This window comes from Alosa alosa, chromosome 7 (genome assembly GCF_017589495.1).
Source record: "Alosa alosa isolate M-15738 ecotype Scorff River chromosome 7, AALO_Geno_1.1, whole genome shotgun sequence".
In the NCBI taxonomy this organism is placed as follows: Eukaryota; Metazoa; Chordata; class Actinopteri; order Clupeiformes; family Clupeidae; genus Alosa; species Alosa alosa.
Window position 1 is genome coordinate 10,188,745 of NC_063195.1, and position 17,317 is coordinate 10,206,061.

A 17,317-nucleotide genomic window follows, 5' to 3' on the forward strand; every position below is an offset into this window, starting at 1 on the left:
TTTTAGCTTGTTTTATATATGCCCTTATTTTTGAGTTTTACTTTGTTGTTTAATTAAATTCAGGACTGCAAAAACATTATGTTTTTGTAATGTTTCTGACATGTAAATCTGAAAATCTGAATATGAATCTAGATACAATAACTAGTGAAAAGTGATAGAGATGAATGAGGAGGAAAGAGTTAAACATTCACAACAGTATCTGTAATTGTAGCTGTTTTGCGATTGACACACCCCAAACCCCAAAGGCGGAACACGTCCAACCAGTTTTATTTAAAGGGAGTGTGTAAGCCTTCAGGAAATGGAAAACAGGCGAAAGTCAAAACATACAGTAAGTTATTTGAATACAAGTGTTGTACCTGATGTTTTGAAACCTTCTTCTATTTATCAATTTATCTATTTTTAGGGTATTTAGCATTTTTCTTTCAATTTAGTGCAGAAAGCATACTGGGATTTTTGCTTGTTGACTGATGATCTACCGGCTAGTTTATAGCCTATCATAGCTATGCTCTAGGGTTATGGGTGCAAGGTGATGATCGAGAGTCATTCTTACGAACTCACCAGAGCAGCTAACTTGGTCTAAATTAATGAGTAAAGGAAACTGTAATACATAATTATGTGGTTGTTGTTTTCTGCACAGGCCAAGTGAGACTCAGAGTCAAAAATGAATGAAGAGGCAGAGGAGGCTCTGAGACCAGAGTCCGGAGTTTACAGATGTGTGGAGACTGACGAAGACATGGAGGAGCCTGTACACACAAACAAAATGTCTACACAGACCAGGTAAGTGACCCCCCCTTGCTGTCCCGCCTGCTGCCTGAAAGTATATATATATACTCTTGATCCCATGAGGGAAATATGGTTTCTGCATTTATCCCAATCTGTGAATAAGTGAAACACACTCAGCACACAGTGAGGTGAAGCAAACACTAATCCCGGCACCATTAGCTGCCTGCTACAATAGCGGCGCTCGGGGAGCAGTGAGGGGTTAGGTGCCTTGCTCAAGGGTACTTCAGCCGTGCCTACTGGTCGGGGTTCGAACGGGCAACCCTCCAGTAACAAGTCCGCATCACTAACCAGTAGGCCACGGATGCCCTCCAGTAGGCCACGGCTACCCCAGAGAGAGCAGAGAGTGAATACTTTACCCCTTAGGATCCCTACATAACAGTTCGTAACAGTTTCATATTTAAAAAAATGTCATACAAAAAAATATAACTTGCAAGTAAAAATATGTCCTTGCTTTTCAAGTGGGCTTAAATTGTCCTTTTGATTAGAGTCCATTTAGTTCAGTGAGCTTGGGAGGTAGCTTTAAAAAGTTTGTAAGAGCATTGTTTAAAACACATAGACCTACTGTATACCATAACATGGCACACAAAGAATGTTGAATGGCATATCAAGTGTCTAAACAAACCAGTTGCAGCATGTGTCATTTATCTAGAGTGGTATGGTATTTTGCCACGACTGCATGAACAGTTGGAAATATGTCTACATGTGAACACAGACAGAAAGAAAAAACAAAAGAACTTGTGAGCAAGATTATTTGTGTAAGTGTGTGCGTGAGAGAGAGGGTGGAGGGAGTGAATATAAATGTTTTATTTCATATAAATATTGATGTTATATTACAATAAGGGTGAAAGTAATATAAATTGTCAAGGAGTTTTTGGAGACTTTCAAATCTTAATGCCAAGGTTAGTTCACTGTGGCCCTGCAACTAGATTTTTTTTTTTTATTACAGAACACCAAGTTCCCTGAGTATTCTTTTCCCCCATTGTCTCATTTCTCATTTATTGTGTTACAGACTTGGTGACTGTAATCTCAGTGGTGAATCCTGGAAGACTTTGGCTACTGTTCTACAGTCAGCAAACTCTCTTATAGAGCTGGACCTGAGTCACAATGACCTTGGAGATTCTGGAGTTAATCTTCTCTCTAGGGGACTTTCCCATCACAATTGTAAACTGCAGATATTAAGGTTATAGTGATACACATTATCTTACTTTAATGAAATTAATTTCTGAGACAACCCCACAAATGAAGGCTATTCAAAATGATATTAGCATTATAGCACATTATTAAGATAATCAACAATTCATCGCAACACTGCATCTTACTGTAAAGGGAAACTCAGTTATGTTGAACACACCACTATGTTTGCATTGACACTCTTCCTTTGACCTTGAATTTAATTTGATACAGCTTCACAGATGTGGCAAAATGGTATTACATTAGAGGCGGCCAGTGCTATCTGGTTTGCATGCTAACATTAGCAGCTAACACACTTTTAGACTGGTGAATGGTTGTTTATGATATTTCTTTATTTTTCACCTTTTGTTGTTCTGTAAGCTGTACCTGGATTTTCTTTTGAATCCTTTGTATTTATACAAACCCTTTTTAGTGAAATAAAATGTTTTATTATGTCTTGAGAATATTGTGCAGTAGAGGGATGTTTAATGCCCCCCCCCTTCTCTCTCTCTTACTCTTACTCAGGCTCTCTGGTTGTCTTATCTCTGAGTCTAGCTGTTATGACCTGGCTTCTTCTCTGACTTCAAACACCTCCCATCTAAAGGAGCTGGATCTGAGCTACAACCATCCTGGAGAATCAGGACTAACACTTTTATCTGCCACACTGGTGGATCCTCGCTGTAAACTGGAGATACTTAAGTACCTACACCTGTAGTTGTATTCTTTAGCTTTGTATTTGTGTATAATTAGTCTTAAATGTTATTTTGAAGATTTCAAAAACAATGTTGGAGATATGTAAGGGATAATGTATAGAACGCCGGTCATTATTGGGAAAAAAAAGTCCCGACAGGGCGAACCGGACCCTGACGTGCCAGCGGAGGGGTCTTGCTTCACCCTGAAGGGACTTATTTTCCCAATAATGGCTGGCGTTCTATAGATTATCCCGCTTATTATACGGCTACTTGCCAAAGCGAAAAAATAAACTCCACGATTTGTCTCTTTACACTTATTTGTTACCATTTTGTCGTGGCTTTTGCTGAGAAACAAATAGTTCGCAACACACGCTGAACTTGAATCAAACATTCTTTAGATCAACCGTCTCCTTTCACTTCCAAGTTCCAATCCAAGAAGTGACCGGACTACTTGCGGAGTGATATAAAAAACTTAAATCAGCAGCACAAAACCTGTTGCCATTGACAGCGGTAATTATATGTTTGCAGCGGTAATTACATGAAAATATTTTACCGTAGAACGTTGGGAAATCCCATTCAAGTCAATGGAGCGTTCTACTAGCATTGTGAAGAGCCGTATAATAAGTTCGAGATATAATAATGTTGGAAATAATGGTGGAGAAACCAAGGAAGCTGGAGATGCTTTATCTTATCTTGCTCCAAGGAAGCTGGAGCAAGATAAGATAAATACAATTTATCAAGATAAGATCAAACTCCAAAGAAACTGGAGATGCTTTATCTTTTATCACTTAACACCAGGGGCACCACTAAAGGTTTTGGGCCCTATGAAAAAAATTTTGGGTCCCTCGGACTATGAACATTATAGTAAGTGGTCTCTGGAGGCCCCTGTCAGTGCCCTTAGAATTGTCCTAACCACCCCTCCCCCTCTGACAGCACCCCTGCTTACCACTTCCTTCCTCCCCATACTGACTATCCCTCTCCCTGGTTTGAACTGTTATTCTATTATATGTGAGTAGCACTTATTGCTGCACTAACAACATCCTAGTGGCACTGTACCTTCATTGTATCTTGATTGTTGTAAGTTGCTTTGGATAAAAAGCATCAGTTAAATGACTTCATGTAGATGTAAACGAAGATGCATAGCTTGGCTAACAGATTTGAATGTCATACAATTTACACATTGAATCTCAAATGCCCACCTCTTGTATTATTTTTCCTCAGTACGGACCACAGTGCAGAAATCAGACTCAGACCAGGTGTGCGGAAATGTAAGTCCTCAGGTGTTGCTCCAAATGTAATCGATTGGGATGCTTTTATCAGTGTTACAAAAACAGTAATGTACTGTATTACACATTACTCGCTACTGTAAAAAAATGTTATCCCTTACATTACTTATTTACTCTCTATGGAAAGTAATGCATTACATTACTGTTGTGTTACTACGTTGACATGTTTTTATGGACACCGTTATTGACATCCTTCCTTTTTATTTATTATTTAATAAATGACGTGTGAAACATAAGGTAGCATAATCTAGTATATTACACTACTCTAAACCAGGTTGAGCTGAGGCCTACCAGGCATTTCTTTAAGATAGCTGATCATTGCTTTGTCTTATTGAAACCTGCCTTCAAGTTCAGAAACACATAACCTCAATGCTGCTTTTAAAATAATTGAACTGCTTTGAGTGAAGTGCGTTCTCGAGTTGTACACCTTCTGTCATTAATACTAGATGCTCTTGTACAAACAGTGGCAGTCCTACCTTATATAACACCCTGACATTTTTTTGGAGGCAATTCGTGGTGTGATTGACTTCAGACTAGTTATTAGTTGGTTGTGCACTGTTTCCCACTCTCCTGCTCAGTAGTAAGCTAAAAAATAGTCTGATGACTTTTGTTTTTTGCAAATGTTCTTGTCGCGCTCCCAGAAGATGCGTGCATACACACACACACCAGTGGCGATTGCTGCTCTTTGGATAAAAATGGTCAATTATTAAATTAATATTATTAAGGTGCTATATTGTTCTTTGATTTTGTGGCGCTTGTACAATAAACGTGTAGCTTTTCTGCACTGAGATCAGCCCACTCTGTAGTGCCATTGAAAGTCCAGTGAAGCCGAGCGTCTATGGGTTTTATGCATGGTTTTTTGATGGATCGTGTCATCACAGCAATGTATTACGGGTGCGAAATCACGATAAATGACCGGCAAAACCTTATTGCAGAACAAACTAGCCATGAAGATGAACATGTTTTCAGCATGTTCATCTAGTTGGAATAGTAGGCTAGAAGCTAATGTAGGCTGATAGTGTTACTTGATGCGATTTTCCATGATATTTTAGAGGAGGCTGAGCTTCCCCTGTAGTCTTAGAGCAATCGCCTCTGACACACACACACGCACACACACACACACACACACTGATACCGCAATATTTTGAACGGCTGATTTGTTTTATTCGGGTGAATATTTAGTCTTTTATTTGTAGCTCTTATAAACGGCCTGATCGTAAATAGGAAAGCAAAGAAGTATCATCTAAAGCCAAGAACACTGTCTCAGAGGCAGTGTTGTAGGAGGTGGCCTGATTCCATGGACCTTGCTCATGACAGGGTAAAGCACACCACTGCAACATATGTCTCCACAGCTTGAGGAGAAGGATTCCTATTTCCTAGTAGGCTCAAATAGGAGAATAAAGTAATCTTTGCTCACACACTGTTAGGAACTGTAGGGCGATTACTGAATTTAGAGCAGTAACACATTACACTACTTGTTACTGTCAAATGTAATGTGATTACAGTAAAGTGTTACACCCAACTCTGCATGTACTTGACTGAAATAGTTTACAAAATTAAAGAAATACATCTAAAGTAAAAGTAAAGATTCAGAATAAAAACACCATACATAAAAAGTGAAATGCATTCTGTGTGTGTGTGTGTGTGTGTGTGTGTGTGTGTGTGTGTTGAGCTGTCATTACCCAAATGCTGATGAAGACATTCTCTCTTCTCTTGTCTGCAGATGCCTGTGAGCTCGTGTTGGACCCAAACACAGCAAGCAGACGTCTCACACTCTTGATCAGAACAGAACGCTAAGAGGTGTGAGTGAGAATTATCCTGACCACCCAGACAGATTCCACTACTGGCCTCAGGTGTTGTGTAGAGAGGGCCTGTCTGGACGCTGCTACTGGGAGGCTGAGTGGAGTGAAGGTGTGGTTCATTTAGCTGTGGCCTATAAAAGCATCAAGAGGAAAGGGGAGGAATGATGACAGTCGCTTGGGATGTAATGCCAAGTCCTGGAGTCTACGCTGCTCACCTGACAGTTACTCTGCCAGACACAGTAATGAACGCACCGACATACCTGCCCCATCCTCCGGCTCCAGAAGAGTAGGAGTGTACCTGGACTGGCCAGCTGGCACTCTGTCCTTCTACAGTGTCTCCTCTGACAACGCTCACCCTCCTGCACACATTCCACTCCACATTCACTGAGCCCCTCTGTCCAGGGTTTATGGTTTATTATGATTCATCAGCATCCCTGTGCCAGATCACATGATCTCTTTATGCTGCATGAAGGGATGAAGGGATGGAAAACAGATGTTTTGAAACATTGTTTCGGGACGTTGTTCAATTTCATGTCACATGATTTCCCTTGACTGAAGCCCCAGAATGTCTAATTGTATTAGACATACTAATTGTATCTATATTCCGTTCTTCCTTGACTGAAGGGAACGTAAGGGATCTCTTGCTTTATCTCAGTGGTACTCAAAGTGTGGGACAGGCCCCGCTAGTGGGAATAGAGACATGACAGATGGGGCACGATGAACAGGTGGACCTTTTTGTACCTATCTTTAATAATGCTTTTCTTTTTTGACAAGAAAGGTCATAGACTCAAAACAAAATAGTCCCACACAACATAAGTCATAAACAGACTGACATATGAACTAAAACAACATCAGATCCAGCAGACCAAGACAGGAAATGTAACGTGGAACCAAAATGTGAAAATGATATTTTAACGCTACCATTTTGCCGGGGTAGTGGGTTCAGATGGAACTTGACAATTCCTCCAAAGTGAGGAATAACAGAAACCTTTTGAGAACCCCTGATTTATTATTACAAATGTCTCCATCTTCACTGTAGAGGTGTTATTGGACTCTTTATCATTATGTCGTCAGTATACTCCCAACGCGGTTCATATTAGGATACTCAAAATGTGGATTAGAAAAATTCTTACAAGCAGTTATAGATTATCAGTGCCTACACGGAAACAGACCATGCATGCTATTTATATTTATATTATATATATATATATATTTATATATTTATATTATATTTATATTTATATTGAGGGATCCAGTGGTAGTTTGTACTCTATCTGTGCCCTGCCTCCCCATATTTGTTGTTTTATTTGTTGATTTTTAGATTAAATTAGATTCAACTTTATTGTCATTGTGCAGAGTACAAATACAAAGACCAAGAAATGCAGTTTGTGTCTAACCAGAAGTGCAAAAAAAAAAGGCAGAAAAGTGCAATGTGATATACACAGTACAGACAGGTGGTGCATAGACAGGTCAAGAAATATAGTACAGTGTAGACAGTACTATAGAGTGGATTTACAGAAGGTGGTTTATAAATATGTGCAGTGTATTAGCATGGGCGGATTATGAACTTTCGGGCCCCTGGGCCCAGATGTTTTAAAGGCCCCCCGCTAATTGTCGAATATGTGGGGACATTTTTAATTTGTTTGATGTGATTTCCTGTATTCTGGTGTATTTTGGGGATGGCCAATACTAAATTCAATCAGATTCATAGCCTACATCCTGATGTGTTGATATTGAGGCAATGATTCCATGCAAAGGCTTGGGCTTCAGGGCCCCCTGACCCCTTGGGCCCCTGGGCCTGGGCCTGGTAGGCCCGTGCAGTAATCCATCCCTGTGTATTAGCAGTTACTAGTTATCTTATAAGAGCAGAATAAATATGGGTATGTACAGCCCATACAGACACAATTCACAGACAGCACTTCATTGTTTCCACACACCCCCGCGTTTCAGACTCATCTCAAAATGGACTCAACGCATTCTATTCATCATCAATCTCCACACAACACTCCAAAAAAAAGAAAGGCGTTTTGTGTGCTGGCAAAAATGTACACAATTAGCTATAAACAGGAACCGTATGAGAAGAAATAACCATTTGAACATATGATTAGTTAAGGTTTGTGGGTTGTCTCATATTATATAGTGAGTATCTCCCAGAATGCAGTGCGAGTGAATGCTATAATGTGTAATGTCGGTTATGTAGTTGTATTTGCGTTTACCATGTTGTGTGTATTTGTTAGCGTGTTAGTCTCTTTGGTTGTACCTCATGTGTTTATCCTCGTGTTGATGTGTGTGGTAAACCCTTATTGTGTGTTACATGCGCGGCTGAGACTACCCCTGTGTTGCCTTATGTAATTGTCTGAGTCTGTCTGTGTTTAACATTGATGCCTGTTCCAATAAATGGCCGTCCTAGCCAAAAGTGATTCTTGTCTGAGGGTGAGATCGCTACAATATATATACATATGATGTCTGTATATTACAAAATGTTGTCATGTATGTCAATCAGTTTATATGGAACCATGAGAATTATATTTTTGTTGCTCTGAATTTCCTGTTAATGGAATTGTATGTAATTGTTTGGACATTTCAGGAAATACATCTTATGATATACACTGGTTTAAATATGTTTTTATTATAAAAGACTTAAGCGTAATAGGTATTATTTGTATCTATTCAACATAGTTTCTTTTCAAACGTACTCATACAATCTTTTATTATTTTTATTTTATCAGAAAGGACAGACCTGGTTGCTTTCATCTGCTTTTATTGTTTGCAGCAAATAATTTTTGTCATTTCGAAAAGCTCCTCGTGACATTTACATTCCGTGATGTAACAATTCTCTACTAGAGGAACTTAGCTGAACACTCAAAATAAGATAAAATAAAATAAAATAAAAACTACACAAATGTCTACATACACAAACTACATGAGGTCCTTATCAAAAGACATTCATTTTGAAATAGAAAGAGCGAGAAGAGATGAAAGATGAGAGAATATCCAGCAGTATGATTGTGTTTGGATACATTTACAAATAACGTTTTACACACAAAAAACAAACAGAGAAGAAAACAGTGTGACAAAATGTTACAATCTTAATCAGTCATCATCATCAACATCATCATCATCATGTTTATAATAATGATAATAATTAATCTTAATCATCATCATCTTCATCATAATCATCATTGTTAATATGGACTTTTTTTCCACTCTGTAGATAAGCCTTAGCCTTTATGAACACCAAAAAAGCAGGATGTTTTTCTTTCAATGTTCTGAGTGAATGTCAGAGAAAGACTCTCTCTTCATCTGTCCTCTGAATGTGTCCAGCTCATGAGGAGAGGAGCTCGTAGCCTACAGTAGGCTGCTTTCTGTCCACAGACACATCGGTTCACCCCTGTTACACTCATCAGAATCTCTGTACTCTGACTCCTAGTGCTCTGCTTGAGTGTGTGTGTGTGTGTGTGTGTGTGTGTGCGTGTGTGTTTCTCCTTTAAGCATCCTGAACTTTCTGGGCGCACTTTTATTCATGTCAAAATCTGAAGGATAATCTCAGGCTACGTTCAAACTGTGTGTGTTTTTGTGTATCATCACATTGTGAGTGTGTGTGTCATCAGATTCTCTGTATTGTAACTGTGTGTGTGTGTTTGCCATCAGATTATCTGTATTGTGACTGAGGCTGAACAGACTGAGTGGAAATCAGATTGTTCAGATTTTCAACACAGAAAAGGAAATGTTATTTGCAGGTGATCAGATAAGAGTTTTGTGTCCAAATTTTACCATTCCATCTGCAGGGCTTGCTTTTAACAAAGCTTATTTTAACAAAGTAATCTCAAAGATCAATCAATCAACCAATCACTGATCTGACGCTTCATGACATTTTGAGTTCCCCTCTTGAATAAAGACGTGTTGAAATGACATTTTTAAACCACCTTCAAAAAGTAATTTAGTTTGGTATTCTGAACAGTGCCTCAGTGTTCTGCTTGACAGTGTGTGTGTGTGTGTGTGTGTGTGTGTGTTTTACGCTGTTAAGCCAGACTTCTTTGTCTGGGTTTAATCCTCAGGTACAGCTGTGAGGGAGGAAGAGAGAGAGGAAAAGAGAGATGAGCAACATTATCAGCAAATATACTCTAACACACAATAATATCATCAGCGTACACACACACACACACACACACAAACACACATGCACGCATGCATGCACGCACGCACGCACACACACACACACACACACACACACACATGCACTCATGCCTGCACGCACACACACACACACACACACACACACACACACACACACACACACATGCACTCATGCCTGCACGCACGCACACACACGCACACACACACACAGAGACAGAGAGAGACAGAGAGAGAGAGAGAGAGAGAGAGAGAGAGACTGACCCCTAGTAGGTTTCGTGGGATGTAGCCCTCCTTGTCTCCACAGCGGGCCCACCACCACTGCGTCTCCTCCTGGTCTTCCCTGCGCAGCACGGTCATGCAGTCCCCCTCCCTGAAGGACAGCTCGTCCTCAGTCTCTGCCTCATAGTCCCACAGGCCATACACCACCCCTCTGTTCATGATACCCATCTTCTCTTGAACACCTGCACACACACACACACACACACACACACACAATCAGTATGTCATTGTCAACATACAGAGGGCCACTTGTCTTACAGAAAATCCAAAAAGTCAACATACATCTTAAAACACACACACACACACACAATTGGCATGTCATTGTCAACATACAAAGGGCCACACACACACACACACACACACACACACACTGACCGTAGAGGAACTGCGAGCACTGGGCGTAGCCCTCCTCCATCTCCTCACACTTGTCGGCGGCGGTCTGCATGTCGCTGTGGGTGACGGCGAACACGGCTGCGCCGGACTCCACCAGGAACTTGCACACCTGCACGTTATTACAGGAGGCCGCACAGTGCAGAGGGGTCCTGAAGAAGGGGGGAGGGAGAGAGAGGGAGAGAGAGGGAGAGAGAGGGAAAGAGATATGCAAGAGGTGGGTGGTTGACAACTGATCACAGCTCTGATCACATCACTACTGATGACAGCTCTGACCACAACCATTGAATGGTTGCCAAGCAACGTAGAGACAACTCAAACTTTTGTATCAATTCATAGTGCAGTAATATAGAATGAAATGCAGTGAAGGGTTGAAATTAACATGAAGGGTTGCGCTGGGTTTTACAAGAGCATAGAACACAATTCAGCCAATCATGATCAAGGTTACAAAATTATAGAACACGATTCAGCCAATCATGATCAAGGTTACAACAGCATAGAACACAATTTAGCCAATCATGATCAAGGACTGGAAGTCACTCTATCCTTCGTTAATATCCCACCTTCCAATCTCCCACATGACCTGGCACCCCTGGTTACAGTATAAGTATATATACTCTTTTGATCCCGTGAGGGAAATTTGGTCTCTGCATTTATCCCAATCGGTGAATTAGTGAAACACACTCAGCACACAGTGAACACACAGTGAGGTGAAGCACACACTAATCCCGATGCAGTGAGCTGCCTGCTACAGCTGTGCTTGGGGAGCAGTGAGGGGTTAGGTGCCTTGCTCAAGGGCACTTCAGCCGTTCCTACTGGTCGGGGTTCATACCGGCAACCCTCCGGCTACTAGTCCGAAGCGCTAACCAGTAGGAGACGGCTGCCCCCGAATGCTCGCAGTGCCTGTAGTCAGGTCCAAGTGCCCACAGGGGCCCCTGGGTTTGAGTCCAACCCGCGCCATTTCACCCATCCCACCTCACCCCATCACTCTCTCTCCCACTCACTTCACTCTCCTATCATCATGAAGGTGAAAAGCCTGCAAACATATATGTAATTAGTAAAGACGTCAATAACATTTGCTGATTGTGGGCGTCGGATTCTCACCAGCCATCGCTGTCGGCTGCGTTGACGTTTACTCCAAACTGAACCAGGAACTTGACGATTTCAGTGTGGCCAGCGCACACAGAGTTGTGCAGGGCAGTGATGCCCTCATCGTTAGGCAGGCTGGGGTCGTCCACCTAAACACACACACACACACGCACACACACACACACATTATATTAACTTCTCAGTAGCTGTATCTCATGTATTATAGAGTACAATTAAAAAAGGCTAAAGCTAAAACGTTCAGCACCAGGTCAAAAGCACAAAGTGCGTATTCTCATCTTGTAAATCCTCCCCTCACAGTTTACGTATTGTAAAGTGAAATAAATGGTATGCATTCATAAAGTGTAACGTGCACATAAAGTGTAAAGACATAGTATGAAGTGTGAGGTCTCACCTCTCCAGGTTCATATTGTAAAGTGTAAAATATAAAGTGTTAAGTGTGAGGTCTCACCTCACCAGGTTCATAGTGTGAAGTATGAAGTGTGAGGTCTCACCTCTCCAGGTTCATAGCATTAAGTGTAAAGTGTTAAGTTTCACCTCTCCAGGTTATATTGTAACTTATTAAAATGTTGTGAAGTGGGAAGTGTCTCACCTCGTAGATGATCCTCTGCACCAGGTCATACTCTCCCTCCAGTGAGGAATCTAGCAGCAGGGCCAGTGGGTTGAAGCGCACACGCATGCCATGGTTGATTCGCTCCGAGCCGGTCTTACGCAAGTTTGTCCGCTTACCCTGCGGTGACAGAACACAGGACAACCAGAGACATTCATACATTAAGCTTAAGTTTCTTCAGAACACATGCTATTGTGTTCATAGGTGTGTATTTATGTTCCATGTATGTACGAATGTACAAGAATTGTGTCTACATAAATGAACACATACACAAATACAGTATGTGTGTTTGCATGTACATATACCGTATATGTATTGTATTTCTGTGTACATGTTTCTTTTTAGGGTATGTATTTATGCATGCATATACTGTATAAATGTATGTATGTATGTATGTATGTATATGTTTGAATGCATGCATGTGTATGTGTGTGTGTGTATGCAAGTACATGTATGTATATACTATATGTCTGTATGTACCGGTTGGATGGTCATTTCTGCGGTATGATTGCATGAATTTACATACTGTATGTATGTGTGTATTGTGTATGTATGTCCGTATGTATGGGTGGGAGGTGATATGTGTATGTACAGTGTGTATGTGTATGTACTGGTGGGAGGGTCATTTGTCCGGTGATCTTGATGCACGTATACATGTGAGTATATGTGCAGACTGAATGTATGTGTGTATGTGTGTATGTGTATGTACCGGTGGGAGGGTCATTTCTCCGGTGATCTCTGGCGGCTCCATGCTGCTCTCGTCTACCTGTGGCTCCTGCTCCACCTGGGAGGGGTACGGCGGGGGTGGGTAGGGCGGGTACTCGTCCATGTACCCCTCTAGCGGGGTGGGGGCGCAGGGGTCCAGCTCCCTCTCATCCTCCAGAGGCAGGGGCAGGTGCGGATGGAGGCCCCCCATCGACAAGTCGTCCAGGATGGGAGAGCGTGGCGGCAGTGGAGGTGGCGTCAGGTCGTCTTCATCGAACTCCTCCTCCTCCTCCTCTTCCTCTGGCCTGGTGTCCTCCTCCTCGACTCGCTCGGGGATGATGGTGCAGGGGCTCTCCGTGGGCCGCCTTCCGCCGATGGTGGTGGTGGTGTCGTCACCGAGCGCCGAGACGGTCAAGCCCCCGCTGTCCTTCATCATCATCATCATCATCATCGTCGCTGTCATGGCGCCGTTTCCTGGCCCTCCTCGGCCGGCGTCTTGTTGCGGGCCGGACGAGGAGGAAGGCGACGGCTGGAAGAAGGGCGGTGGCGGCGGCGTGGCCGTTCCCACGACGACGGTGGTGGTCTCCATGGCGGCGAGCGTGGTCTTCTGGTAGAGAAGCTTCTGGATGTTGGGCCCCGCAGGGCCCTCGGGCTCCGTGATGGAGCTGCGTTTCTTGAGGGGCCTCGGCGCGTGGTGTAGCCGCTTCCGCAGCGCCTCCAGGTCCACGTCGCTCTGGTGACGGAACGGCTGCGACAGGAAGGGGAGGAGCTTGGTGGGGCTGAGGGGGCGGGGCGCCCTGTCCGTCGTCTCCTGCTGCGCAGGGGGGGCATCGCCAGACGAGGACGTAGTTGCCGCGGACGATGAGGACGATGAGGCCGTAGAGCCCGCGTGGTCGACCTCGGTTTCTGCAGCAAAGGGCCGGTCGCCGTGGAAACCATCGGGGGGATTGTGCTGTTGCCCGCCGGTGGATGGGAGGACGGGCTTTCCATAGACTACAGCAGAGAGAATGAAAGGGGGAACCAAAGAGAAGAGAAGGAGAAAAGGGGAAAAGAAAGGAAACACAGAGGAGAATGAAACACAAAGAGAACTGAGGAAACAAGACACAGGCCATCACTCTTGGCATGAATTCCAGAAAAAAATACATCAATACAAATACAAAAATACATAATTATGGAAACGTATGGAATAGCGAGTTACACATTAAATCACTAATCGAACCACTAATCACTAATCAAACCACTCCTACTGAATGATGGAATTAGAAGGCACTGAGGAAAGCCTTACACTGACTGAATATTGCCATGGGGGGAAAAAAACATCTTGCAAAATATCCTAATCAAACTATATCTTGTCACTTTTAGCTGTTGGTGGAGTAGCATGATACTTACAGTGTCATTCAAACTTTGCTTTTCTCAATTTGCACCAAGGTGCAAAAAAAGAAAACTTTTAAATGACCCCAAATGTTTTACCGGTATATTCCACCGAGCATGGGAACCAGTGTGAACTGGACTGCATTGCACAATGGCAGCATTGGCAACAGCCATTTTGATTTCTGCATGGGGCATGCCTTGTCCATGTTGATTCCTCTGCCATGTTTAGCAAACACTAGCAAACATAATGTTTCTCAGCATAAACATAGCTCTAGTTTAGAGCACTGATTGGCCAGCTACAGTGCAGGCGAGGATTAGGAGCAGGCTTCACTCAATGTGTGTATTTTTCCAAACTATTAGAGTGTCGGCCTGAGTAGTCAGATCATGTAGTTCACTTTTATTCACACAGACGCGTTTCGGCATGTGCCTTCTTCAGTGTGCCCTCCTCCCATCTCCCTTTTATATCTATTCCTGATTTGACAGCTGCGATGCATTAGCCAATTAGCACAACTACTTTTTGCTTGGGTCCCCTTCCTATTTAGCCCGACGAGCCAGACCCACATTAAAATGTAGGGTCTGGGCACTCACCGTTCGCAGTGCTCAGTCCGAGGGGCGCGATAATCAGTTGTCTTTCAAATTCCCTCTGCACGCAATAGGACAGTGCTATGAGTCGCATGCGTTTCCCACCATGGGAAGCTACTTGGCTAGTTCAAACGTTTGGCAACTTAATAAAAGCTTAACTCGTGTCACACTGTTCGCCAGCAGCAACATCCATCTTATTTGTTTTCAAGTAGCAGGGAATTCAAGCCAAACCGTTGCAACTCTGCCATCAATCATTATGTTAAGCCCACCTAACGACTCTATACATGATTTCATTGGCCTGATTGAGTTTCGATTTCTGGAGCTCACAAGCCAACGGAGAGTTGCTAGACTAGCCCTGGCAACAAATGTAATTTGCTGCCGCTAGGGGCGCGTCTAGATTTCTAGGCTACTTCCTATTAGCCGCCCACTGTTTCTTCATGAATACTCTAATACACACACAGATGGTGCGCTAATACCATATTGTCACCCGCAGACCTGAGACCAGCATGTTGGGAAGATATATCCTGATATCTATGCTTCATTTGTAAAATAATGCAAATGAACAGGACTATATCAAACTCACTGTCTCACTAATTGTAAAAGAGAACGTTAGGAAATAAGTGCTACTATTAGAGTTCTACTTACAGAGGAAAAGGTTGACACATCAGTGGGCGCACGAGCTATTACTAAACATACTCCTGCAAACACTCTCAGGAATCAAAAGGCACTTAGTGGGTTCTGGTGCTGTTTAGAATATCTTGTAAAGATTTGTAAAAGATTTATTTAAAGAGGATATCCTTTGGGGATTCAAAGGAAGATGCTCACTGGCAGCCAGATAATCAGCAGAGATTACCAGTAAAGCTTTTAGAAGAATCTTGCAGGGATATCACCAGTATAAGTATAAGTATATATACTTTTTTGATCTTGTGAGGGAAATTTGGTCTCTGCATTTAACCCAATCGGTGAATTAGTGAAACACAAACAGCACACAGTGAACACACAGTGAGGTGAAGCACACACTAATCCCGGGCAAGAGTGAGCTGCCTGCTTCAACGGGCGCCGGGGAGCAGTGAGGGGTTAGGTGCCTTGCTCAAGGGCACTTCAGCAGCCGCCCACTGGTGGGGCTCGAACCGGCAACCCTCCGGTTACAAGTCCAGAGTGCTAACCAGTGGGCCACAGCTGCCCATATATTACCAGAATGCCTCCAAAGACAATTCTGCACCAGAAGGATGAACCTTTCATTTCCTTTAGATTGCACCACAACTACACCCAGTGCTGAATCTAATCAACTACTAATTCTAAATGATAACACTTCTAATACTACACAAATAACAACTACTTCTACCATCACCGCAGACAACAGCAAACTCTGACACAGAGTGTGACATGCTGCCTGCGGCTAGCCTCTTCTACTGCGATGAACCCCCTTACCTCTGGGTTTGGATCGTGGCAGCGTACCCCCACCTAAGTCGGGGTACGCCTTCCATGCAGGGCGCTCTGTTGAGATGCACATAAAGAGGAACAAGCTGACACCTTACATGATGTTCCGTGATGAAGATAAACTCATCTAGATAAACCTTGAGCCAGATCAGGCATGGACTCTCTTTAGCAACGCTATCCAGGTCTAACTACCAAAAACTGGAACCCCCCACACCTTATATTTACTTCTGATTGGCTGATTGGGCAGTGACTAGGACTCAATCCTGGCTTCTGCAGGGTTAAGTCAGTCAAATTTAAGACTTTTTAAAGCCTTTTTTATGACCGTTATGATTCAAATGTATAACCTACACAAATTACGAAAAATAATTCCCTTCATAGTGAAAAACAATTTTTTAGGACCCCGCGGAAACCCTGTCTACATCCGATCGGACAGCGACGGTTCCGCTCACCTCTGGGGTGCGACCTGGGCAGGGTGCCCCCTCCGACGTTGTTGAAGGCCTTGCCCCCCGGCGTGGTCTGCTGCGTGTACATGGAGTAGATGGAGCTAGCCGCTACGATCTGCGGCCGCGACAGCGGCGGCGTGTTGTTGGCGCTGACGGCAGGATCCTTCGCCGACGTTGATGCCGCCGAGGGCAAGGGGTCGGGCGTGAAGGGGTGCACGGTGGCCGCAGGGGTGAGGGAGGGTGCGTTGGGGTCCGGTTTGGGCTTCGGGGGCAGGGGGAGCGGAAGGGTGCGAGCGGAGGACGAGGGGGGAAGCGTGTCGGAGCCGGACGGGTGGTTCACGGGGCGGGCCTTGCCAGGGAAGGTACCCGTGGTGAATCTGGAGAATGAGGTAGAGGAAGATGACGACGAAGAGGAGGAGGAGGAGGGAGGAGCAGGAGGAGGGGCTTTGGGCTTGCTAGGGACAGGGGGAGGGACCTTGGGAAGAGGTTTGCCATTCTGTGAAAGTGAGAGAAGAAAGAG

At 43.6% G+C, this 17,317-nt stretch overlaps 1 protein-coding gene and 1 pseudogene across 4 annotated transcripts in view; one reads left to right on the forward strand and one right to left on the reverse strand.

The window, feature by feature from the left end:
• Positions 1 to 6,678, forward strand: part of LOC125297753 — a 130,350-nt pseudogene extending 123,672 nt beyond the window's left edge.
• Positions 6,679 to 8,477: 1,799 nt separating this feature from the next.
• tp53bp2b (tumor protein p53 binding protein, 2b) overlaps positions 8,478 to 17,317 on the reverse strand; it is a 54,168-nt gene continuing 45,328 nt past the window's right edge. For 2 of the 4 annotated variants that reach the window (XM_048247919.1, XM_048247918.1), the window contains exons 12-19: positions 16,804 to 17,293; positions 16,346 to 16,411; positions 12,966 to 13,954; positions 12,239 to 12,376; positions 11,644 to 11,777; positions 10,525 to 10,691; positions 10,132 to 10,331; positions 8,478 to 9,797 (exon numbers count right to left, since the gene is read on the reverse strand). In XM_048247919.1, coding sequence (XP_048103876.1) covers positions 9,756 to 9,797; positions 10,132 to 10,331; positions 10,525 to 10,691; positions 11,644 to 11,777; positions 12,239 to 12,376; positions 12,966 to 13,954; positions 16,346 to 16,411; positions 16,804 to 17,293 — 2,226 coding nt within the window. In that variant the 3' untranslated portion in view covers positions 8,478 to 9,755. The remainder of the gene's footprint in view (positions 9,798 to 10,131; positions 10,332 to 10,524; positions 10,692 to 11,643; positions 11,778 to 12,238; positions 12,377 to 12,965; positions 13,955 to 16,345; positions 16,412 to 16,803; positions 17,294 to 17,317) is intronic. The other 2 variants (XM_048247921.1, XM_048247920.1) reach the window with 1 other exon arrangement.